General features: G+C 44.7%; 1 protein-coding gene across 2 annotated transcripts in view; it reads right to left on the minus strand.

Moving 5' to 3' along the window:
• The window catches only part of LOC118785473 (amyloid-beta A4 protein-like), a 45,247-nt gene extending 21,611 nt beyond the window's left edge, over positions 1 to 23,636 (minus strand). For both annotated transcript variants that reach the window (XM_036540142.1, XM_036540140.1), the window contains exon 1: positions 23,462 to 23,636. In XM_036540142.1, coding sequence (XP_036396035.1) covers positions 23,462 to 23,521 — 60 coding nt within the window. In that variant the 5' untranslated portion in view covers positions 23,522 to 23,636. The remainder of the gene's footprint in view (positions 1 to 23,461) is intronic.
• Positions 23,637 to 25,632: the final 1,996 nt, after the last annotated feature.

Below are 25,632 nucleotides of genomic sequence, written 5' to 3' on the forward strand. Positions count from 1 at the left end.
AGGTGGCGGCGTTGCTGCTGTACACAGCTCCAAACTCTGTGCCACCCTTAAACCTGGCTATAACTTCCATTCATTTGAACTATTAGTACTTAGCTTTGCACATCCTGACAAGACTGCATTTCAGCTATTTACCCTTGTTATAATTTACAGGCCACCTGGCCCTTACAGTGTTTTCTTATCGGAATTTGCCAATTTTCTATCTGACCTGGTTGTCAATATAGAAAAAGCTGTAATAGTAGGCGACTTTAATGTCCATATGGATAATGAACATGACCCGTTCAGAACAGCATTTTTGTCCATCATCGAATCCATTGGACTCTATCAAGCTGTGGACAAACCCACACATTACTGCAACCATACTCTTGATTTGGTCCTCACATATGGAGCAGACATTAACCAGGTGGAAATCATGCCACACAATCCTGTGTTATCCGACCACTATCTCATCTCTTTCAATTTACTACTAACGTGCTTCACATACTCGGAGCCTAGATTTTCTTCCAGGCGCACGTTTTGCTCTCTTACAGCAAATGCCTTTATTGACGAGCTCCCTACATCATACTACCTGCACAACGAAATCTCCTCTAGTTTATGTTCAAACCCTAGCTCAACTGAAATTAATCTACTCGCGGACAGAATCAACTCTACTTTGCGTAAAACTCTAGATGCCGTTGCTCCCCTCAAAAGGAAGAAAATCACAGACAAGAAGCTAGCACCTTGGTATAACGACCATACTCGTGCTCATAAAACAAGCTACGCGAAAACTCGAAAGAAAATGGCGCTCCACCAAATTACAGGTTTTTCTCCTGGCGTGGAAGGAAAGTCTCCTAAATTACAAGCATGCCCTCACAGCTACCAGATCCAAATATTTCTCTACTCTTATTGAGAGAAACAAGGACAATCCTAGGTACCTGTTTAGCACTATCGCCAGATTAACCAAGAGTCCTGCATCAGTTAACCCTACCATACCAGCAATTTATAGTAGCAGTGACTTCATGAACTTCTTTGATAGTAAAATCGTAAAGATAAGAGACACAATACAAAAATTCTCATCAACTTCTGGTTCCTGCCTGGCCAGTCCCATTCCAGATTATGTAGGCATGTCTATTAGGCCCGCCTCGCGCTTTGACTCTTTTATACCCATTGAATTTGGCGACTTTTCTTCTCTTCTCAATTCATCTAATAACTCTACCAGCCAACTTGACCCCATACCAACTGGCTTCCTAAAACAGCTATTGCCTGCAATTGGAACACTGCTATTAAATCTTATCAATGCCTCTCTTATGTCTGGACACGTACCTCAACCCTTCAAAGTATCAGTTATCAAGCCTATTCTGAAAAAGCCTAATCTTGATCCCAATGACCTGTCGAACTATAGGCCCATCTCGAACCTTCCATTCCTCTCGAAAATTCTGGAAAAAGCAGTATCAAAGCAACTCTGTGCATTTTTACACTCTAACAACATTTTGGAAGTTTTCCAGTCCGGATTTAGACCTCACCACAGTACGGAAACCGCTCTCCTGAAAGTGCTCAACGACCTTCTACTCTCCTGTGACAATGGCTGTATCTCTCTTCTTGTGCTACTAGACCTAAGTGCAGCCTTTGATACCATTGATCATTGTATCCTCCTTGACCGCCTCGAAAACCTGGTTGGCATAAGTGGACAGGCCCTATCTTGGTTTAGGTCTTATCTATCAGAACGATATCAGTTTGTCTCCATCAACAACGAATCCTCCGCTCGTTCCAGAGTAAAATATGGTATACCTCAAGGATCTGTGCTTGGACCTCTGCTCTTCTCGTTATACGTGTTGCCTCTTGGCAATATCATCCGTAAACATGACATTAATTTCCACTGTTACGCGGATGACACTCAGTTATACATATCAGTCAAACCCGATGTCCCTCTGAATATTTCAAACATGGAGGCCTGCCTAACAGATGTAAAGAATTGGATGGCCCGAAACTTTCTCCTCCTCAACCCGGACAAAACCGAAATATTGGTCATAGGCCAAAATTCAATCAGGAGCAAACTCACTCATTTTACACTGGACCTTGATGGTGTCTCCCTTGCCCCGAGTGCAGCCATCAAAGACCTTGGTGTTATTGATCCCGAGCTCTCCTTTGAAACTCACATAACTAACACCTCTAAGACTGCCTTCTTCCATCTGAGAAATATTGCTAAAATCAGGAAAATCGTATCAATTAACGATGCTGAAAAACTAATCCATGCCTTTGTAACATCCAGATTAGACTACTGTAATGCCCTCTTGTCAGGGTGTGCAAATGTCTCATTAAAACCCCTTCAGCTGGTGCAAAATGCAGCTGCTCGAATCTTAACTAAAACTAAACGCTTTGAGCACATTACCCAAATTCTAGCTTCTCTCCATTGGTTACCCATTAAATACCGGATTGATTTTAAAATTCTCTTACTGACATTTAAGGCCTTAAATGGGCTTGCCCCTCCCTATCTTAAGGACCTTCTTCACCCATACCTTCCACAAAGAGCCCTTCGTTCTCAAAATGCCGGGCTTCTCATCATTCCAAGAGTGGGGAAAACTACTATAGGGGGTAGAGCCTTTTCCTATCGAGCCCCTCTCCTGTGGAACAGCTTACCTACGGAGGTTCAGGGAGCAGACTCTCTCTCCACCTTTAAGTCTAGGCTAAAAACATATCTATACAGTAAATCCTTTAGCTGAGGGACATGGCCTGGTGCTGGCATGGATCATAGGGTCTCTGGTGGACTAAGTGGTCATTGCTGTCATGAACTGGTGTTGACTGCCTTAGGGCCACCCTCATGACTATGCCGGTTCCTTGCCTCCCGTCCCCTAGTTATGCTGCCATAATGTTAGTCTGCCTGGGTTTTTTCCTTGTTGCACACTGGCACCTTTTTCCCCTGCCCCTCCTCTCCTGCCTCTCTGCTGTACATTCATGTCATTCTTACCATCCACTAATCATTGTTCTCTATTTTTTTCCTGTCCTTGCTCCGGGCTCCTGTCTGGAGCCGTAGTCCACGCATCACACCCCGATCTCCAGTCCTGCTACTTCGCTGCCCTGCCTATCAAGCCAGCTGCGTGCCAAGAACCGGACATTCTATGTAATTCTATCTGCCCAGTGCCGGCTAGAAGAAAATGGGCTCCCCCTCTGAGCCGGGCTCTGCTCAAGGTTTCTTCCTGTAAATAAAGGGAGTTTTTCCTTGCCACTGTTGCCTTAAGCTTGCTCTCAGGGGGTCTCAGGCCTGGGAACAATGTAAAGCTGCTTTGTGACAACTTGTGTTGTAAAAAGCGCTATACAAATAAAATTGAATTGAATTTTTTGGGCTGTGTCAGCATGTGTAACATTTGCATGTTTGTGCGCTTACATGTCCATATGCATATATATTTCAATGTGTCAGAGGCCTTTTTGTTCAGAGCTCATGCAGGAAGTGTGAGGGGAGAAGAGACAAGGTCAAAGACTGTTGTGTGCTGGGGAATGAGGGAAAACAAAGACTAGGGGGGTTGAGGGGGGTTGGGTTTGGTGGTGGTCACACTGGATCTTATACTCAGAAAGATCAGTGTCATAATAGTACAGTCATTCAGTAACTTGCTATTGTATTTCTTTTCCCCACTCACACTGTAATTACACTACTCCATCAAATCCTCATTATAAGTACAATTATATTACTCCACGTTACCCTCAATAATATTATTGTTCTACTCCATTTTACCCTCAATAACAGCATTATTATATTACACCACATCATCCCCACTAACAGAATAAGTGCATTCCATTGTCTTATCCATCAGTAACAGTATGAATACCAGAGATTTCAGCATGTCCTGTGTAATTCTCTGCTGAGCTGTTCCTCGCCTGGGCCCTGACAGCAGCGATGCCATTTTAAATTAGACAGCTAAGACACCTATCTTGCATGAACTCGAGAGCCTTGTCCTGAGCAGAGCCTCCCTTGAACCCTGACTCAGCCTTGACTTATGTACAAAAAGCGGTAGGATCACATCCACGCAGCGCCAATGCATGCACACAAACACACAATCAGTTTAAGTCAGACACATAGGAGCAAACAGCTGGAAAAATAGCCATGCCATGCCCTCTGAATACACAGTCATCCATGGGTTCCCTTCCAATGACAGTGCTGAGGAAAGACTTCCTGGGGCCATCAAAACAAATTAACCTTGTATCTCCCTCATCAAAAACACAGGCTGATTCTCAAATACTACCAGGGGGCAGCGGTATGGTGTAGTGGTGAAGAGCAGGGCTCAGACTTTGCTGGTTCGATACCCTGCTTAACCCACAATTGTCTCAGTAAACATCTACATCTCAACAGCTGGTAACATGTACAAAATCGTAACCTATGCAAGCTGCTCTTCAAAAGAGCAAATGATAATAATGTAATATAATGTGATGTAGGTCCCAGCTATACTGCTCCACAGCTTTGGCTCTTGGCTGGGTAGTGCCAGTAAAAGCAGGCGGTGGAGTGTGAGGCAGGCCAGTAACTCTGGACACTGGGTAAGTGCCCTCTCCAGTAGGCCTGGATGCCAACAGCAGCACAGAGAGCTTTCTCACAGGGGGGGGGGGGGATCATGTCACCCTGACCACATGATAGAAGGGTGGGGGTGACTGCATCCAGCAGCCTGTCTGTGTGCACGAAACCCTTCCATAGTTTGGCCTGTTCTTTCATACAGATTCTCTGGAAAATATCATGGAAAGGAAGCAGCAGCCTGCACAGGAACTCAAAAACAATCAATGGGCATTCTGCATGGGGAAGAGTCCCACACCTCTGTAGAAGTCCTACCCACCCCTGAAAGGGCAGCTATTTCCCAGTGTCCCAGTCCTACCCACCCCTGAAAGGGCAGGTATTTCCCACTCTCCTGGTCTTACCCAGCCCTGCAGGGGCAGACATTCCCCTATACTGTAGTGGCATGCAGCTTTGTACAGTGTGCTCTGTGCCTGTGCCCCTGAACAGAAACACCTACATAGCAATGGGACTGACAACAGCTGTACTTTTGTGATGAAATGAAAATGTTCTCAGGCGCACACACATGCGCACACACACATCACAAGTATCATAAAAGAGCCACGGTGGCTTATTTGTATCCAATTGTGTTGTAAGAATTTTTTACAGATTTTTGTCAAACACTGAGCAATGAAGCCATTGTGAGGATAAACACTTCTGAACATGCAACTGCCTGCTGCTCCTCACCTGTTGCTCGTTCCCCGCACTTCCTGTTGCTCGTTCCCCAAACGCCAGACGCAAGACGCCGATCGGTTAGGACCCAGCCAGGACCCAAACCCGGAGTACTCGCCGACACTACTTTTCGACACCCTCGCAAAAACTACGTAAGTAGCCACTAGTTACATACGATGGCTTCTCGCAGCTCTGTTTCTCCAATCCTTAGCTCTCCTACCTCTCGCTGTCTCCCCTGCTCTGTGTGTAACATGTTTAGTTATTCCTTCTCCGCCATTACGACCAACTTCACCTGTGTTAAATGCGAGCTTAACGCTAGGTTGACGGAGAAGGTAGCAGAATTAGAAGCACGCATCCGCACCTTATATGAGATTAAAGCTAGTGAAAAGTTTATCGAATCCTTTTCAGTACCGGATGCGTCAATTAGCCTTTCCCCTAGCTCAACCCCGGCAGAGCCTTCGCAGCAAGGCGAGTGGGTTACGGTTCGGGAAAATAGACGCAAGCGCAAGCCCCCGGTGCACCACCAACCCTCGGTTCACGTTTCCAACAGGTTCTCCCCCCTCAGTAACACACCTGCTGAGAAGGCTGTTAAAAGAGCCCTGATTATTGGCGATTCAATTCTTAGAAACGTGAACGTAGAGACACCAACGACCATAGTCAATTGCATTCCTGGAGCCAGAGCTTCCGACATTGAAGCCAATTTGAAAGTGCTGGCTAAAGCTAAAGGTAAAAGTAAAGCGAAATACTCAAAAATTGTTATTCACGTCGGCGCTAACGATGTTCGCATGAGGCAATCGGAAGTAACAAAGTTAACTATTAAGTCGGTGTGCAGGATTGCCAAACAAATGTCGGATTCAGTAATTTTCTCTGGCCCCATCCCCATGCGGCGCGGTGACGAGATCTATAGCAGATTAACGTCACTTAATCGTTGGTTGTCTGAATGGTGCCCCTCTAATAACGTGGGTTTTATAGATAATTGGCACAAGTTTTGGGGGAGGCCTGGTCTTTTAAAACGAGATGGCATCCACCCCTCGAGGGAGGGTGCAGCTATCATCTCTAGTAACATAGATCATAGTCTGAATTCCACTAAACCTTGACTAATCAGGGCCAAGGCCAGGCAGCAGACTCCCTGTCCTACACAGTTGTCTGCTTTTTCCCTGGAACCACCACTTAAAAATCCCATAGAGATAGTGTCTGTTCCACGACCCTCCGTCCCAAACTTCTTAAAAACATCCAGTAGGGGCATTTGTGCTGATAATTTAATAAAAATTAAGTCTGCCAAACCTGAAAGTACTACCTGTAGACAAATGGTCCTTAAGATTGGGTTAATAAATATCAGATCGCTACAACCTAAAGCTTTATTAACAAACGAATTGATTACTGATCACCATTTTGATATCTTATGCCTGACTGAAACATGGCTTAAACCTAATGACTTTGTTGCTCTCAACGAATCAACTCCTCCCAGTTATTGTAATCACCAGGTCCCTCGACCTACTGGTAGAGGTGGCGGCGTTGCTGCTGTACACAGCTCCAAACTCTGTGCCACCCTTAAACCTGGCTATAACTTCCATTCATTTGAACTATTAGTACTTAGCTTTGCACATCCTGACAAGACTGCATTTCAGCTATTTACCCTTGTTATAATTTACAGGCCACCTGGCCCTTACAGTGTTTTCTTATCGGAATTTGCCAATTTTCTATCTGACCTGGTTGTCAATATAGAAAAAGCTGTAATAGTAGGCGACTTTAATGTCCATATGGATAATGAACATGACCCGTTCAGAACAGCATTTTTGTCCATCATCGAATCCATTGGACTCTATCAAGCTGTGGACAAACCCACACATTACTGCAACCATACTCTTGATTTGGTCCTCACATATGGAGCAGACATTAACCAGGTGGAAATCATGCCACACAATCCTGTGTTATCCGACCACTATCTCATCTCTTTCAATTTACTACTAACGTGCTTCACATACTCGGAGCCTAGATTTTCTTCCAGGCGCACGTTTTGCTCTCTTACAGCAAATGCCTTTATTGACGAGCTCCCTACATCATACTACCTGCACAACGAAATCTCCTCTAGTTTATGTTCAAACCCTAGCTCAACTGAAATTAATCTACTCGCGGACAGAATCAACTCTACTTTGCGTAAAACTCTAGATGCCGTTGCTCCCCTCAAAAGGAAGAAAATCACAGACAAGAAGCTAGCACCTTGGTATAACGACCATACTCGTGCTCGTAAAACAAGCTACGCGAAAACTCGAAAGAAAATGGCGCTCCACCAAATTACAGGTTTTTCTCCTGGCGTGGAAGGAAAGTCTCCTAAATTACAAGCATGCCCTCACAGCTACCAGATCCAAATATTTCTCTACTCTTATTGAGAGAAACAAGGACAATCCTAGGTACCTGTTTAGCACTATCGCCAGATTAACCAAGAGTCCTGCATCAGTTAACCCTACCATACCAGCAATTTATAGTAGCAGTGACTTCATGAACTTCTTTGATAGTAAAATCGTAAAGATAAGAGACACAATACAAAAATTCTCATCAACTTCTGGTTCCTGCCTGGCCAGTCCCATTCCAGATTATGTAGGCATGTCTATTAGGCCCGCCTCGCGCTTTGACTCTTTTATACCCATTGAATTTGGCGACTTTTCTTCTCTTCTCAATTCATCTAATAACTCTACCAGCTAACTTGACCCCATACCAACTGGCTTCCTAAAACAGCTATTGCCTGCAATTGGCACACTGCTATTAAATCTTATCAATGCCTCTCTTATGTCTGGACACGTACCTCAACCCTTCAAAGTATCAGTTATCAAGCCTATTCTGAAAAAGCCTAATCTTGATCCCAATGACCTGTCGAACTATAGGCCCATCTCGAACCTTCCATTCCTCTCGAAAATTCTGGAAAAAGCAGTATCAAAGCAACTCTGTGCATTTTTACACTCTAACAACATTTTGGAAGTTTTCCAGTCCGGATTTAGACCTCACCACAGTACGGAAACCGCTCTCCTGAAAGTGCTCAACGACCTTCTACTCTCCTGTGACAATGGCTGTATCTCTCTTCTTGTGCTACTAGACCTAAGTGCAGCCTTTGATACCATTGATCATTGTATCCTCCTTGACCGCCTCGAAAACCTGGTTGGCATAAGTGGACAGGCCCTATCTTGGTTTAGGTCTTATCTATCAGAACGATATCAGTTTGTCTCCATCAACAACGAATCCTCCGCTCGTTCCAGAGTAAAATATGGTATACCTCAAGGATCTGTGCTTGGACCTCTGCTCTTCTCGTTGTACGTGTTGCCTCTTGGCAATATCATCCGTAAACATGACATTAATTTCCACTGTTACGCGGATGACACTCAGTTATACATATCAGTCAAACCCGATGTCCCTCTGAATATTTCAAACATGGAGGCCTGCCTAACAGATGTAAAGAATTGGATGGCCCGAAACTTTCTCCTCCTCAACCCGGACAAAACCGAAATATTGGTCATAGGCCAAAATTCAATCAGGAGCAAACTCACTCATTTTACACTGGACCTTGATGGTGTCTCCCTTGCCCCGAGTGCAGCCATCAAAGACCTTGGTGTTATTGATCCCGAGCTCTCCTTTGAAACTCACATAACTAACACCTCTAAGACTGCCTTCTTCCATCTGAGAAATATTGCTAAAATCAGGAAAATCGTATCAATTAACGATGCTGAAAAACTAATCCATGCCTTTGTAACATCCAGATTAGACTACTGTAATGCCCTCTTGTCAGGATGTGCAAATGTCTCATTAAAACCCCTTCAGCTGGTGCAAAATGCAGCTGCTCGAATCATAACTAAAACTAAACGCTTTGAGCACATTACCCAAATTCTAGCTTCTCTCCATTGGTTACCCATTAAATACCGGATTGATTTTAAAATTCTCTTACTGACATTTAAGGCCTTAAATGGGCTTGCCCCTCCCTATCTTAAGGACCTTCTTCACCCATACCTTCCACAAAGAGCCCTTCGTTCTCAAAATGCCGGGCTTCTCATCATTCCAAGAGTGGGGAAAACTACTATAGGGGGTAGAGCCTTTTCCTATCGAGCCCCTCTCCTGTGGAACAGCTTACCTACGGAGGTTCAGGGAGCAGACTCTCTCTCCACCTTTAAGTCTAGGCTAAAAACATATCTATACAGTAAATCCTTTAGCTGAGGGACATGGCCTGGTGCTGGTGTGGATCATAGAGTCTCTGGTGGACTAAGTGGTCATTGCTTTCATGGACCCTGTGCCGTGATCTGGTGTTGACTGTCTTAGGGTCGCCCTCATGACTATGCCGGTCCCTTGCCTCCCGTCCCCTAGGTATGCTGCCATAATGTTAGCCTGCCGGGGTCTTTCCTTGTTGCACACCTTTTTCTCTGCCCCTCCTCTCCTGCCTCTCTGTTCTACATCCCTGCCATTCTTATCATCCACTAACCACTGTTTTCTGTTTGCTTCCTATCCCTGCTCCGGGCTCCTGTGCGGAGCTGTAGCCCAAGCGTTTCATCCCGTTTTCCAGTCCTGCTACCTCGCTGCCCTGCCCATCAAAGCCAACTGCATTCCAAGACCCGGACATCCTAGGAGACACTCTTATAATTACTCTACTGTTAACTACTATTGTTCTATCTGCCCAGTGCCGGCCAGAAGCAGATGGGCCCCCCCCATGAGCCCAGTTCTGCTCAAGGTTTCTTCCTGATAGGGAGTTTTTCCTTGCCACTGTTGCCTTAGGCTTGCTCTCAGGGGGTCTCAGGCCTGGGAACAATGTAAAGCTGCTTTGTGACAACTTGTGTTGTAAAAAGCGCTATACAAATAAAAATGAATTGAACTGAACTGAGTGTGTGTGCCTTCCATCCCCCTGCCTACTGCTAAAGCCACCTCACCACACCGTCCTGCATTCAGATTCACTCCACTCCAAAGACAGCAAGCCCACAAAGACTAATCAAGACCTGTACCATAAAGGGTACCGGGCAGTCTGGGGGAAGGGAGCCAAAAGAGAGAGAAGGCTGACGTGAGGACTGGGAAAGACATGCCCCCCCAGTCTCATAGCAACACCCTTTCCCACCCCTGGCCCTGTTCACTGAGTTATTTGAATCAACCCCACAGTCCACCCCCCTCCCCATCCCCGTCCCCATCCCCATCCCCGTGACAAACCATTTAACTCATGCCAGCTCTGCTGTTCTACACACAGTCTGTCAGGACAAAAAAAATATCACCACCCCATGGTGGTGGGCAACTCTTTTTGAACAATCTTAGTGGGTCCTGACTGCATCACTGCAATTTTCCATTAACCACCGGGAAACCTACAGAACCTGAAATGGGCTTAGAGCAAACAGAGGAGAATGGGGAGGACTATGGAGCATTCCCATGAACAGCACAGCCCCTTGACAAGAGGGTTGTGCCGCGATGCCTGACTAATCCTAAAACAATAAGAAAGAGGTAAAATTGGGTTTATGAAACACAGGAGATTCAGTGCATAATGATGCACATATGCTTACTTGTTATGTTTGCTCGACACTTATTCATGTGATTCACATAAAACTCTGATGCGATTAGCCTGTGCCTGGTGACAAAATTAAACAAATGACAGATTGGCATGCCAAACAATCACTTCTTGAATGAAATACAACACCTGTTTCCAGGCAGTGTCAATTTCATGCTGTGCAACAGTTTGTCACAGTAAACATGCTTTTGTTTCATTCTCATCCCTGGCCCCTCTGCACCAAAGCTCCACACCACTGCCACACCAGAGGAGTCACTCATCACCTTCCATCACCCTCTAGAGGAATCAGCTCATTATGCTGTTCCTATGCTCCACAGCATGGGTCCATCAGCTGAAACATCAAGACCATTTAAAAAAAAAAACAAAAGTCAGTGCTGTTCTGTGATTGGCTGGAGATGTGTATTTAGTACCAGGAGTCTCCAGCCTCAAATCCTACATGAGCGGTCTCGTTGGAAGGGACTTTGGTAAATATCCAGCTGCATAAATGTACGGCACATAAAAGGAGATTGAAAGCTGGCCTGCATAAGCTCATCTGCTAAGCAAATTGATCCCAGTGCATAAAACAGTAATTTGCCATTCACAGTTTTACCACATTACATAATTTGCACTCAACACAAATAAACATTTTGGAGCTGCATGTCACTCTAAACAAAGGGTGTTTGCCTGATAAAAAGAGTACACATCCTACTACAATGTTAGAGTGGCAGTGGAAGTCAGAGCAAATGCCCATGACATGAAAAAGAAATATCTAACATGCACTGTTCTCTTGTTTCTTGCAGACATTTTTCTGTTGTCATAGACCTGGTTAATACTTCAGACACAATGTCTCTTACCATTGCCTCTGATCAGGGTGTTCTTGTCAAAAACCCTGTGTGACGGAAACATCACCCAATCTTCTGACAGTCAAAGGAAGACAATTCATGCAAGATACCCATATGAAAAATGTACGATAGTAAAGACCTGCTACATTAGAACAATGATTTAAACACAGACGCTGAGTTTCATCAGTCAGCATTACTCAGTTTCCAGCAACTTTTTAGCATGTTTATAAATAAGCACTATATTATAAATTACTATTATAAATAGCACTACATTTCAATAATTACTTTACCACACCACATTTACCATATTTCACAAAGACACTCTGGTCTCTGCTGAGAATCTGGTAATATGATGTGGCCCCACTTTGTGCATTTTTCATCAGATATTTAAGACATGGTTGGAAGTGTTCCAGCAGGTGTCCTATTATTACCACATACTCTAAACATATATGAAAGTCCTTGCGCCAAAATCCCCTTCTGACATTCTTGGCCTATAAAAGCCTGAGATGCATGAAAAGTTCTGGAAGAGCACTTTTTCATGGCCCTGCTGGCTGACTCCTTACATGTGTGTATTAGCCACTGCTTACACCTCGGTCTAGTTCTGTCTGCTCTATGACCACATGTGTCTCTTGATATAAGAAATAAGACATAACAAACCGTTTTGTGCAGACTGTTAGCGCTAATAAGCATGACTCTTGCCCTATTTCCCACTGTCATGCTGGAACTCAGCTTTCTGGCCCAGTTATGGCTCCACATGAATTCACACAGCATTTTATTGCTGACAACTAATTTGCCATTACCCATCTGTTACTACCTCATTACAAGCAGGCTCAGTGAACAGTGGAATGCAATTTGGAAGAAGGAAATGTTACAGTAGAGGTGGTGATATAATGTGGAGTAGTTGGGATACAGTCATCAAATAATTTTTGCCTTTGTTTTGCCTTGCAACACTGCTTTTAAATGTACTTGCCTCTGCTTTCTAACAATATAGGTGTGTTGTCATTAGCTATACTAATTTTACATTTATGATGGACAGCATTAATTAATACAAAACACAGCCAATGTTGGTAGTTTGGGTTAGAATAGAATAGAATAGAATAGAATAGACTTTATTGTCATTGCACGGTGGGGGTGCAACGAAATTGTGGGTGGTCTACAACATCAGTGCACTGATGAACATTTATGTATACACAGTACAAATAAGGCACGCGACATAGGAGAAAAAATATACAATAAAATACAATAAATGCAGTAAAATACAGATTTACAAATTTAAAAAAAGAAGACACATTGTAAATGAAAAGAAATATAAAGAAAGACTTGTGCATTGACATGGCCTTTTTTTAAAAAAACTACTTAAAGTGCACAGTGGAATTGCACAGTTGTATTGAGGTAGAGGGTTGGGGGGGGGGGGGGGGGGGTCAGTGTTTGTTTGCAGTCCGTATGGCCCAGGGGAAGAAGCTATTTGTTAGTCTGGTGGTGTGAGACTTGACTGACCTGAAGCGCCGTCCGGAGGGCAACAGGTCAAACAGGTGATAGGCGGGATGTGAGGAGTCTCCTGTGATGGCCTTAAGTGCAGCCGCTGCTGAGCCTTCTTCACTAAGGCCTTGGTGTTGGGTGTCCAGGAGAGATCTGCAGAGATGTGGGTGCCCAGAAACCTGAAGGTGGTGACAGTTTCCACACGTTCTCCGTTGATGAGGAGAGGGGCGTGGACTTGTCTGTGTTTCCTGAAGTCCATGATGAGTTCTTTTGTTTTAAGGACGTTCAGTGACAGGTTATTTTCTGAGCACCACATGGACAGTTTCTCTATCTCAGCCCTGTATGCCGTCTCATCCCCATCGGAGATGAGCCCAACCACGGTGGTGTCGTCCGCAAACTTAACGATGGTGTTGGCTGGGTGGGACGGAGCGCAGTTGTGAGTGTACAGGGCGTACAGTAGGGGGCTCAGCACACAGCCCTGAGGAGAACCAGTGCTGAGTGTGAGCGTGGAGGAGAGGTGGGGGCCAAGTCTGACAGATTGTGGGCGGTTTGTGAGAAAATGTTTGATCCAGGTGCAGGTGGGGAGGGGGATCCGCAGTTTGAACTGTTTTGTAACTAATATGTCCGGGATGATTGTGTTAAACGCTGAGCTGTAATCCACAAAGAGCATCCTCACATAGCTCTTCCGGTTCTCCAGATGACTCAGCGCTCTGTGAAGTGTTATGGCGATTGTGTCCTCTGTAGATCGGTTCGCTCTATAAGCGAACTGGTGGGGGTCGAAGGCGGGAGGGAGGTAGTCTCTGATGTGCTGAGAGACTAGCCGCTCAAAACACTTCATGACTACAGACGTGAGGGCTATGGGTCTGTAGTCACTGAGACGGTCTATAGCAGGTCTTTTGGGAATGGGGATGATGGTGGCGGCCTTCAGACATGAAGGGACGGTGGCATGCGTCAGGGAGAGGTTGAACAGCTTGGTGAGGATCCCTGCCAGCTGGTCTGCACATGCCTTGACCACAGTCCCCGGGATGCCGTCAGGTCCAGCAGCTTTCCTGGGGTTCACTGCTCTCAGTGTCCTTCTCACCTCATGCTCCTGGAGAGAGAGAGGGGGGGTGCTGGAGTTGTGGGGAGGCAGTGAGTGCAGGTGTGTGGTGGTCTCAAAGCGGGCAAAGAAGCTGTTCAGCTCCTCTGCCAGCATGCTGCTGCTGCCGGTGGTCGTTGGGCTCTGGCCTTTGTAGTTGGTTATGGCCTGGATGCCCCTCCACATCTGCCGAGGGTTGTTGTCCGTGAGGTAGCCCTCCATCTTCCTCCTGTAGGCCTCCTTGGCATGTTGGATGCCTCTTCTCAGGTTGGCTCTGGTAAAGCTGTACAGTGAGCTGTCTCCTGTCCTGAAGGCAGAGTTACGAGCTCTGATCAGAGTCTGGACTTCATTCGTCATCCAGGGTTTCCTGTTTGGAAAAACCCAGATGCGTTTGTCCACTGTGACATTTTCTACGCAGCTCTTTATGTAGAAAAGCACAGTCTCTGTGTATGCCTCTAGGTCCTGCTGTTCAAAGATGCTCCATTCTATACAAGCAAAACAGTCCTGTAGCTGAGAGAGAGCATTTTCAGGCCAGGTTCTGATGGTTTGTGTGCTCGGTTTTGTTTGTTTTCGGAGGGGGGTGTAGGCCGGAATGAGGAGCAGAGAGAGATGGTCGGATTGTCCTAGGTGGGGGAGGGGCATCGCTCTGTAAGCATGCTTAACGTTGGTGTAGACACGATCAAGTGTATTTTCTCCCCTAGTAGAACACTTGACATGCTGGTGGAGTTTGGGGAGCACAGTCTTTAAGCATACTTGGTTGAAATCCCCGGCGATTATGTGGACGCCGTCGGGATGAGTCCTCTGTTGTTTGTTGACGATGTGTTGAAGGTGTCCAAGCGCCGTGCTAACGTTAGCATCCGGCGGGATATAGACAGCGGTAATGATGACTACAGTTAGCTCCCACGGCAGATAGAAAGGTCTGCACTGGACAGACATGGCCTCTAGGTCCGGTGAGCAGTGGCTGTCTATTATTTTGCTGTTAGAACACCAGCCCTCAAGTACGTAAACACAGAGTCCCCCCCCTTTGCTCTTACCGGAGGCTTTGTTCCGGTCGTGGCGATGGATGGTCCGTCCTGCTAGCTCCACCGTAGCATTGGGGATTTGCGAGTGCAGCCAGGATTCCGTCACAATCAACAGACAACACTCAGGGATGAGGCCGTTGTAGGCTATCTGTGACTGTAACTCATCCATTTTGTTTGCAAGGGATCTGGCGTTTGTAAGGAAAATAGATGGTAGCGGAGGTTTGTGCGGTTGCTTCCTTAGTCGAGCTAGCAGTCCAGCTCTGCATCCCCACTTCTGCTTCCTCTCTCTGCGCCACCTCCGTCGCCTGCTGGGTCTGGCAACGATCCATGGAGCTCGCGGCGGTCTCGCTAACTCCAGTGGGATGTTATAAGTCCGTGTGAAGGCACTTGTGACTTCAGTGTTAAGCTGAAGTCCAATGCCTATCAATTCCTGGTGACTGTAGGTTAAGTTTCTGTGGCAAAACAAGACAAGCAACGAGTAAAAACAAGAGTGCGCCGAAGTAGAGAGCCTTGAGCCGCTGCGTCCGTACGCGCCGCCATCTTAGCAGCTCATAATGTTATGGGTTAGCTGGCTACATAAAATATTGAGAATCAAAAGCACGAGAACGCTATAAGAATATAATTTTCCACAGCTGTTTGGGTATCTACCATGATAGTCAATACCTCTCATTTGATTCATGTGTTCACTCTCTATTTCACCTCTGGTGCTGCAACATGAAAGCTGTCCAAGCCTTCCCAGCCAGGCCTGGCTAGGTTCTGGCAGTGCGTGGCTCAACACATTTCCTCCAGTGATAAAGAATTCCATATTATTTCCCTTAATAATGTGCCTTATATGTCTACCACAACTTCATGTTGACATGGCATGGCATAACCAGAAGCACCCCAGAGAGCTTCTCTTTGTCTCTGCAGTTAATGCTTGCCTAGGCGATACAGGAAAGGACAAGGTGCTGAGGTCATGGTTTGAGAATTAAACACCAGGCTGTGGGAAATGAAAGTGCAGCTGGAAATATCTGATGTCTGCAGGAGATAAGGCACTAACTCCTATATGTGAGAGACAGGGAATGACTCCAGGTGCAAGGGAGATGGAGGGAGAGAGAAGGACTGTTTCTGGAGAGTGGGAAGAGGGGGGCTCTGCACTGTTTACATCCACAACCAACTGTCCCAGGAGACACACCTGACCACCTGGCTCATATGCACACATGAACCTTGGACAGTGATGTTGCTCCCCTGAGACTAGATAAGAATGCAGCTGGTTAAAGGTGCAAGGCACTTGCAACTTTGGCGCAGCAAGCTACTCACGCTCCTTTGTGGGAGAGCTGTGGCCATTCTGTAGGCCAAGCAGGCCACCAGCAGGCCAATGGATACCCAGCACAGGTTTACAGCACACCCTTCCTGAACTGCTCACTTTGATCTGGCCAGCTCAGAGGGTGTCCTGTGGCCTCCGTAACATTTCTGACCCTTAACCTAATCCTTGCTCTTGAGGCATAATAACGACACATCTCTATAATGAAGCTCCTTTTCCTGCAGGCTGAGTGTGTAATTAATCAGAGCTGTGGCTCCTGCCTCTGATGGCGCTAGACTTGAGAATTTCATAGAACTCAACCACAAAATGTGGACTGTCACTGTGATAAGCAGTGTCTTCTGTTCCTGCTTAACTCTGCCTGCCTGCCCGCCTGAAATCTCATTTCTCAGAACTGGAGGCATCACCCTGACCTGGCCCTGACCCCCATAGTTACAATAAGGTAGGGCTGGGCGATATAGCCATCGCGATACATTGAATAGCTATTTTTAGTGCAATACTATCCCCGGTATGTGGCGTTAGGTTTTTTCCTGTATTTTTTTCACCGTTAGTCATACACTATCGGTCAAGTTTTAGAACACCCCCAATTTCTGTAAAGGAAAGACCTACACTTTTAAGGGTTATAACGTTCTGTCTGTCTTCCTTTGTTAATTGTCTTTTTCTCACCTTTATGATTAGCAATATACTACTTCCTGTAGTGCAATATTGTCCAAACAATGCTTCAGAGGGCGTAGTAACACAGTCTGTTTGAACACTGCTTTTATACAGACAGAGGGTTTGTAAGTAATCAACAAAAGTAGGGACACCTGTAGGAATTGTTTGCCTCAACTTTCAAGGGTTAATTTACTTCCACTGCTGCAGAAAAGCTGTAAGTTGTTAACCCATTTCTTGTTCCCTCAAAAGGCCTTTTTTTATAACTCTAAAATTTGCTTTTTTTCCAGTTTTTGGTAACCTAAACTTTTTTTAACCTCTGGCAGTTTACTGCTTCCTTCTGTTCCATTTCAGATCATTCTCTGGACTTGAACTGCTTAAATTTCAATAAAACTGGAAAATGGAGGTGTTCTAAAACTTTTGACCGGTAGTGTACCTGATGCGGGAGCACACCACCAAAGTTCAGTGAAATGCTTCCGGGGCAGAAAAATGTCACTTGTATCTATATGTTGGCTAACTTACTTATTAGCTTTGAAAACACATATGTTTTCACTAGGGTTGTCACAATAACGCGTTAATTTCGATTAATTAATTATAGAAAAAATAATGTGTAAAAAAAAATGAACGCAAATTAATCGCACTCTATGCCGGTTGACCCCATACATCACTGTGCATTTAATCATTTATCATACCCAACTCCAGGCTAGCTAGGTTCTTTTATATCATACACGAAATGTATCCACATTTGCGCTGCCGGTAAATGCGATTTAATTTCGCATTGGTGTAATAAATGATTGCATCGGAACATCTGTAAAGCAGAGTGATGCATGTACAGTTGAAAGTGTCAGTGCTGTTATACTGAATATCAGCACTCATGGAATGCCTCTTGACAGCCCTAGTTTTCACTCTTTCTCTTTGTAGCCATGTGTTTCTATGTGTTGGAGGCAGCATAGTGCTGTTGCTGTGATATCAACATTGAATAGACACGAGTGGCGTTTTTTTTCCACCAGAAGCATTTCACATGGCCTCGGAAAACTGGAGGTGTGCTCCCGCATCAGGTATGACTAACAGGAAAAAAAAAAACCTAATGCCACATACCGGGGATAGCGGTTATCGTGCTAAAAATAGCTATTCGCTATATCACGACGGCTATATCATCCAGCCCTACAATAAGGACAATGAAAGCAGCCATGCCATGCCATTTCATGTCATGCCTCTCCTCAGCTGAATGCAAAGGACTGTGGGATTAGGGGCTTTTTTTCCCTCTCTGTCACATAAACATTGGAACAAGTATGCATCACAAAGGAGTGCACAGCACAGCAATGCTGCAGATGTGGATTTTAGACAACAGGGTGATGGAGACACACACACACACACACACACACACACACACACACACACACACACATACACACACAACACCAGTAAAGCAGCCAAGGAGGGGGAGGGGTTAACATGTTATCCTGCAGCTGATTTGCCCTAAAACGAAGAAATAAAAGTGGAGACAGGAATATCCTTCCACCCCAAGTCACCCATCACACACAACTCTAATTATTGTGTAGGTGCCAGGGGAACAGCGGCACTGTGCTCCAGGACAGGGATGAGTGCTGGAAGAAGGGCTGAGACCAGAATACAGCCTCCTGCTCAGGGCTGGCCCTAAACCTTTCCCTCAGCCACACAAATTTCTGAAGACACTAATGAGGAGCAAAGATCAAGGTACCATTCATGAGACCACAATTTGCACACCTGCCTGGACATTCATTTCTGTACACATGTGTGTTTCAAAACCTCACTCTCAGATTCTGAATATCCTTCTCAAGCAGGCAGTACTTCTTGCTCGTATAGAGGCTTCAGAGCATTTGCAGATATGACAATGTCCCATTATGAATATCCTTCTAAAACACGAAACATTTCCTGTTTACATTAAGTTTTTACAGATAAACGTGCATCTATAAGAACATTAAAGACATCAATTAAATGGTCAAATGGATATAGTGGTGAAATGGTAGCAACTACAGGTCAGTTTGGGCAGGGGAACAGAGTGGATTCCTCTCCTCCTTCATCGACTTACAGACCACAGTATACCTACAATACCCTCCTCCCTCACCTATCTACAGACCAGAAGACACCATGCTCTCCTCCCTAACCTATCTACAGACCAGACTCTACCACACCCACCTCCCTCATATACCTGCAGACTGGATTTACATTTACATTTATTCATTTGGCAGATGCTTTTATCCAAAGCGACTTACAAGTGAGGTTGAGTATGACACAATCAAAAAACCTTGTCACCACACCCTCCTCCCTCATCCATAAACAGACCAGACTATGCCACACCCTCCTGCCTCACCTACCAGATGAATACAGACTCTACTGCACCATGCTCCCACACCTGTGGTTATGGTTTGGAAGTTAAAATGACTCCTATGCCCCAGGAAAAACAATTATTAATTCTTTCTTTTCAGCTGTGTGTTTTAACAGATCAGCTATAAATTCCTGTCATTCCATTAAAGGCAGCATGACCTTTTTCAGAGGCAGTGCTCTGTTAAAGGGGAGGACCACTTTGTTTGTGGGGAAGACAATAGAGAGCAAGGCTTCAATGCCTGCATGTCTCTTAATGGGGGAAAAAAGCTGCTTTTCATTTAGGTAAACTTCTAAGCAACATGTAAGTAACAATATGTAACACAACTAAGACTCAGTGACTCACCAAACCTGGGCCTGGGCCAACTCGATTGAAAAACAGATACTGCCTCACAGCGCTGTACAATTTTTTACATTTATAAATGCCTTCATAATTACTTTTGTAAATGGAACCAAAGCCTTCAGGTTATGTTTAAAAATAGTGATTCTGTATACTATTTTTTCCTTCATATCCTGCATATTCCTATGATAACCCTCACCACTACCTAGGGATTCACAGTCACAATATGTATTTCAATTAAATTTATATTCAATTCAATTTTGTTTGCATTGCGCTTTTTACAACACAAGTTGTCACAAAGCAGCTTTACAATGTTCCCAGGCCTGAGACCCCCTGAGAGCAAGCCTAAGGCAACAGTGGCAAGGAAAAACTCTGTAATTAACAGGAAGAAACCTTGAGCAGAACCCGGCTCGGGGGGGGGGGGCATTTACTTCTTGTACAATGTACTTTAAGACATTTGAGTTTGATAGACAGTAGTAATTAACAACAGAGTAATTATAAAATGTATCCTAGAATGTCCGGTTCTTGGCACACAGTTGCCTTGATACCAGGGCAGCGAGGTAGCTGGACTGGAAATCGGGATGTGATGCTTGAGCTACAGCTCCAGGCAGGAGCCCAGAGCAGGGACAGGAAACAAATAGAGAACAGCGATTAGTAAATGTTAATTGCAGGAATGAAAACATAACGGCATAAAGGCAAGTGAGGAGCAGAGGGGGGGAAGAGGGATGCATGTGTATAATAAGGAAAAATCCTAGCAGATAAGGACTATGGCAGCATACCTAGGGGACGAGAGGCAAGGGGCCAGCACAATCACGAGGGTGACAATAAGGTAGTCAACACCAGCCGGTGATCAGCCGGATCAGCTGAACACAGAATAACCAGGCCATGATGTACTGACAGCAATGACCACTTTGTCCACCAGAGAGTCTATGATCAATGCCAGCACTGTGGCATGTCCCTCAACTAAAAGATTTGAAATAAAAATAAGTTTTTAACCTAGACTTAAAGGCAGAGAGAGGGAGAGTCTGTTCCCCGAACTTCAGTGGTTAAATTGTTCCACAAAAGAGGGGCTCGGTACGAAAAGGCTCTACCGCCTATAGTACTTTTACCCACTCCTGAAACAATGACAAGTCCCATGCGTTGGGAATGTAGAGTTTGTGTTGGAGAATATGGGCAAAGAAGGTCCTTAAGGTAGGGAGGAGCAAGCCCATTTAAAGCTTTAAATGTAAGGAGAAGTGAGTTGAAATCAATGCAATATTTGATAGGTAGCCAATGGAGAGAGGCTAATACTGGGGTGATGTGCTCAAAGCACCTTGTTCTGGTTAGAATAGGAGCAACTGCATTTTGAACCAACTGAAGGGGCTTTAGGGAGGCATATGCACATCCTGACAAGAGGGCATTGCAGTAGTCCAATCTGGGTGTAACAAAAGCGTGGATTAGCTTTTCAGCATTGTGTATTGATAGAATTTTCCTGATTTTGGCAATATTCCTCAAATGAAAGAAAGCAGTCCTGGAGGTGTTTCTTATCTGCATTTCAAAACAGAGCTCAGGATCAATCGTGACACCAAGGTCTTTGAGGTTGCACTTGAGGCCAGTGAGACACCATCAAGATTTAATGTAATATTGGTGACAAGCACAGATCCTTGTGGTATTCCGTGTATAACTGGGTGATATATTTGAATGATGTTTGAATGTATATTTGAATGTTGGTGTGGGGAAGTGATTTTAAGTATCAAATACTGTCACATGCTGTCACACCCTGATGCAGTTAAGCATCCATCTGAATTTTGAACTCTTGCAAAAATACTAGTCTTACAATACCACTATCCGCCTGTTACCTGGAAAAGACAGCGGCACACCTTTCTCGGGAATAAAAGAAATATAAACCAGCTGAAGATGGACGTGATTAAGCCCTGTGGTTGCAGACAGGTTCAGACGAAATAATTTGAGGAATAATTGATAACCCAAAATAACTTCTTCAAAGGCGTTTTGGCAGAATCTGGCCTGTCAAATTAATACAGACGATCCTCTTCAACTTAAAATTCGCCGTACAGGTGCATATATAATTATAATATATAACATATATATTATAACATAGACCACTGCTGCTACAATCAGAGGACATGCTGTGACAAGGTGTACCCTTGTCTGCCTCAAACCGAAACTAACACATACGCAACCTTATCATCATGGGATTGTTGTCGGCTGCGTCCTCTATTGTGCGCATCTCACTGAAGCCGGCGTTTGTCTCAAGACCTGTGGCAAAACGCATGATAGGTGGATAAAAACGCTACAGCGATTGTGTTGACGCCTCCTGCCTTCACGATAACGCGGGGCAAAATCGCAACCTCATCCTTAAACGAACAACTTCAGAGGGTGTGATTGCATATTCTCTGGACAGAGATGCAAAAGCAAATAGGATACAGACGCATTCACGAGTGGGAAGCTGCCCTCATTCGTTTCGCTGTCTTGTGTTAGTCGAATGCTGCAGTGCACCGCCGCCATTTTACTTATGTCTCATTCCATCCTTCTCCTTCTACTCAAGATGCAACAGCCCGACGGGCAAAAACCCCATTTCATTCACAAAGAATGAAGACGCAATACCTTTGAACGCACCCCCCTCAGCTACCATAGAAACTACTACCCACTACTTAAGAGGAAAATACACCCATACGTGCATAAAACAATCAAAATGCTATATGTCCGTTTTCACACACGCTCGCAAGGTTACAAACATCGATAAAATGAGAAAACACGAATGGCTACTTAAAGGCTTGGGTATTCATTTGGGGACAATAATCATGTCTCTATACGTTTCCTTGAACAATCAACGTGAACATGCATTCTAGTGATGCATCTAGCAGGGCAGAAAAATCACGCATATTTGCACAGCAACTCCATTTGTGTTGACGCGACAATATTAAGCCTCCCCTTGTACCTATAATTGTTTTAAGTACCATACAAACTGTTACAGTGTTTGGGGTAGCTTTATAAAATATATTCTATGCACGGCTTTAAAATCCGTTCTAATCGAGATGGAAATCTGTTCAGTGTTCTAGAAAACACGCACACCCGTATAAAACCCATATCAGCAATTTCGCGAATCGCCTGCGAAATTCGCTCACGAATGCATTCAACGTTATGAGCCAGTTTTTTTTTATACCACTGTGCTTCGAACGGGGTTTAAACAACACACAAAACATGCCATGCCTACAACATCATAGTACATCGACAACCCCTTCCAGTTAGAATATTGTCGTTAGTTTAAAACAAACTATTCTGGGATCTTTAAATTCCCTGTCCGCCTTTCTCTAATTAAGACTGCATCCCATTTTCCTGTTTTAGGTCAGAAAAACTGTAATAATAACAGTGATACTCTGATCGCAGTCTACAAGAAAACATCGGAAAGGCCAGATGGATCCATGCTCACTGAATTAAAATGAACAGGACTGTTGCAACTATTTCTACACGTCAGTATATATTCTAATTTCACATTAGAATACATGGATATCCAGCAGTCCAGCAGATACGCGCACTCTTGGCTGTCATCTTACATCTTTTTTCGGTTCATGGATAATTATATCTGGGTTTGGATCTCCCGACAGAACGCTCTCACAATAGTAGCGGAAGAAAAACAAAAAATAGCATAGTTGGGGGCTAAGCACCGAACTCTACAGGTACCGTTTTTCTCCTTTTTTCTTACCTCAACGGTCAGAGTCGAGGTCACCACCATGAACAGCAGTAAAGCCTTACGGTCCCCCATGCCGTACTCTGCGGTTGCGCGTACAATACGCAGTTTGTCGGTTATATTCCCAATATCCTCCGTGTCTACCAACCTCTCCGGGTGCTCAGGGTGCTTGAGATGGAATAAAGAGACTCCACAGCTGCGCGAGCATCAGTCACCTGACCGGACAGCGAGAGAAGGGGGGGGGGGGCTTGAAGCGATGGGAAACACTGGGAGGCACCGTCAGTGGTCCTCGCCTACGCCTCAGCCGAACTGCACTCTTACATGTATGTTGACTTTCAACAGGCTGACTTTTAATTCTTTAAATACTCTTGGATAATAACGAGCTTAAAGCGAATGATGTTGCAAGAGGGTGTTTTAAGTTAGCATTAAGTACCGTAGAGCTGTTGATTATAAAAATGTATACAAATGGAAATATATACACTTTAAATTATGTTAAACTACATTTTAATAAGAACTGCCGATAATGACGGTCTGAAATAAATGAGAATTGTAAAGCGTGCATGTGTGTACGTGTGCTTTCACCTAGTCAATGACAGTATGCAACGATCGGCTTCAACTGACGAATAATCATATTCCTTGGGTACAGGTGGCAACTGATATGACAGAGGCACTTTCCTTCAGCTAGCAAATGCAGTACTGTAGAAATAAAATGCGATTGCACTTCGTTTTACTAGTGATGTGAAAAGGAATTTTATAAACCTATTTTCGATACACATGTCAAATACACCAGTTCCAACAAAGTAAAATCCTGAGATGCTTCCCAACACCAGATTTACTTAAGTTTTACTTGCGTAAACAAAATTCAGAATTCATTTTAGTGTAAAGCCCAGCTCAAATGAGCAGATGGAGTTTTATTGCTGCGGAGGTGTATTCTCATTACAGAAGCTGTAATGAGCTCATTTTCAGGAGTCCTTCCTCTGAAGAGTGGTAGATTTTTAAAAAATGAAATCCTTTATTGCACTTCAAAGTGGCTGTATTATTTTCAAAAGGATCACCCAGCCATTCATGAAGCACTGGCTCATATAGTTTGATTCTCTGTCATCACACCATAGTTCTGGTGTTCAGACAATTTACATCACACTGTCCACCACACACACACTTTGTATCTAACACAGACATTCTACAGTGCACAAAAAACACAGCAGCAATCAGATGTTACAGAAGACTGTTCACAGATACTTTATTTCACATGAGTATCAGGACAAACATGATTCATTTAAATATGCAATCGGAGCACATCTCAAACTGGAGAATTACATGGAAGAAATGGTAGAAAATGCAAAACTGACAGATGATTTAGGTTCTCATTCCTTCCTTCCTTCCTTCCTCATGGACACAGAGGTCCAACCAGGGCAGTATAAGCCAAGGACAACACCTGAACCTCCTCATCACAGCGCATCACAGCCAGTGAATTATAATGGGCTCATTTTATTGGATCAAGGCTGTGCAAATTCTGCACAAAATGACTGACATTTGCAGAATGTAGACAAGCTAATGCGGTAACCCCAGTAAAAAGGATGAGCTATTGAGATTTTACAAAGACCAGAGAACTGATCCAAAGAACACACCCTTAGCTAAATCCACCCATCACCTGTTATGGCAGAGGGAAATTCCTTCAGGTACAGCATGTTACAGCTAGTGAAACACAGCATCATCTCTCACTTGAGAACCTATAATACCACAGTTTTCCCCAAGCGGGAAACAACATCAAAGTGCAAGATTGTCACAGAGGATGATGAGCTGGGCTTTCTCCATGGACATTCTGTGCACCCCTGCCCTCCAATTAGTTGAGTAACTCATTTTGGCTCCAGGTGTGACTGACAGCAGCCCACATCCATTCCCTTCCATCATTTCCGGAACTTGCATCATTGATGGGCATTATCATCTTCATTATCTAGCCTCTCCATCTAGCACTGACCCTCTCTAGCAGGGAGGAATAAATAAATACATAAATAAATAAATACTCCAGGCTTCGCTTAGGAGGCCAGGCCCCGGATGGGAATATCTGGGCCAGCAGGGCGGTGACACACGGGAACACATGGCATGGGCAGACAGACACTGCTCTTCCTGCGAGATGCATCTGCTACACCCCCCTCCCCCCGCCCTGCGCCCCCCCCCCCCCCCCG

This window comes from Megalops cyprinoides, chromosome 11, assembly GCF_013368585.1.
Source record: "Megalops cyprinoides isolate fMegCyp1 chromosome 11, fMegCyp1.pri, whole genome shotgun sequence".
Classification (NCBI taxonomy): domain Eukaryota; kingdom Metazoa; phylum Chordata; class Actinopteri; order Elopiformes; family Megalopidae; genus Megalops; species Megalops cyprinoides.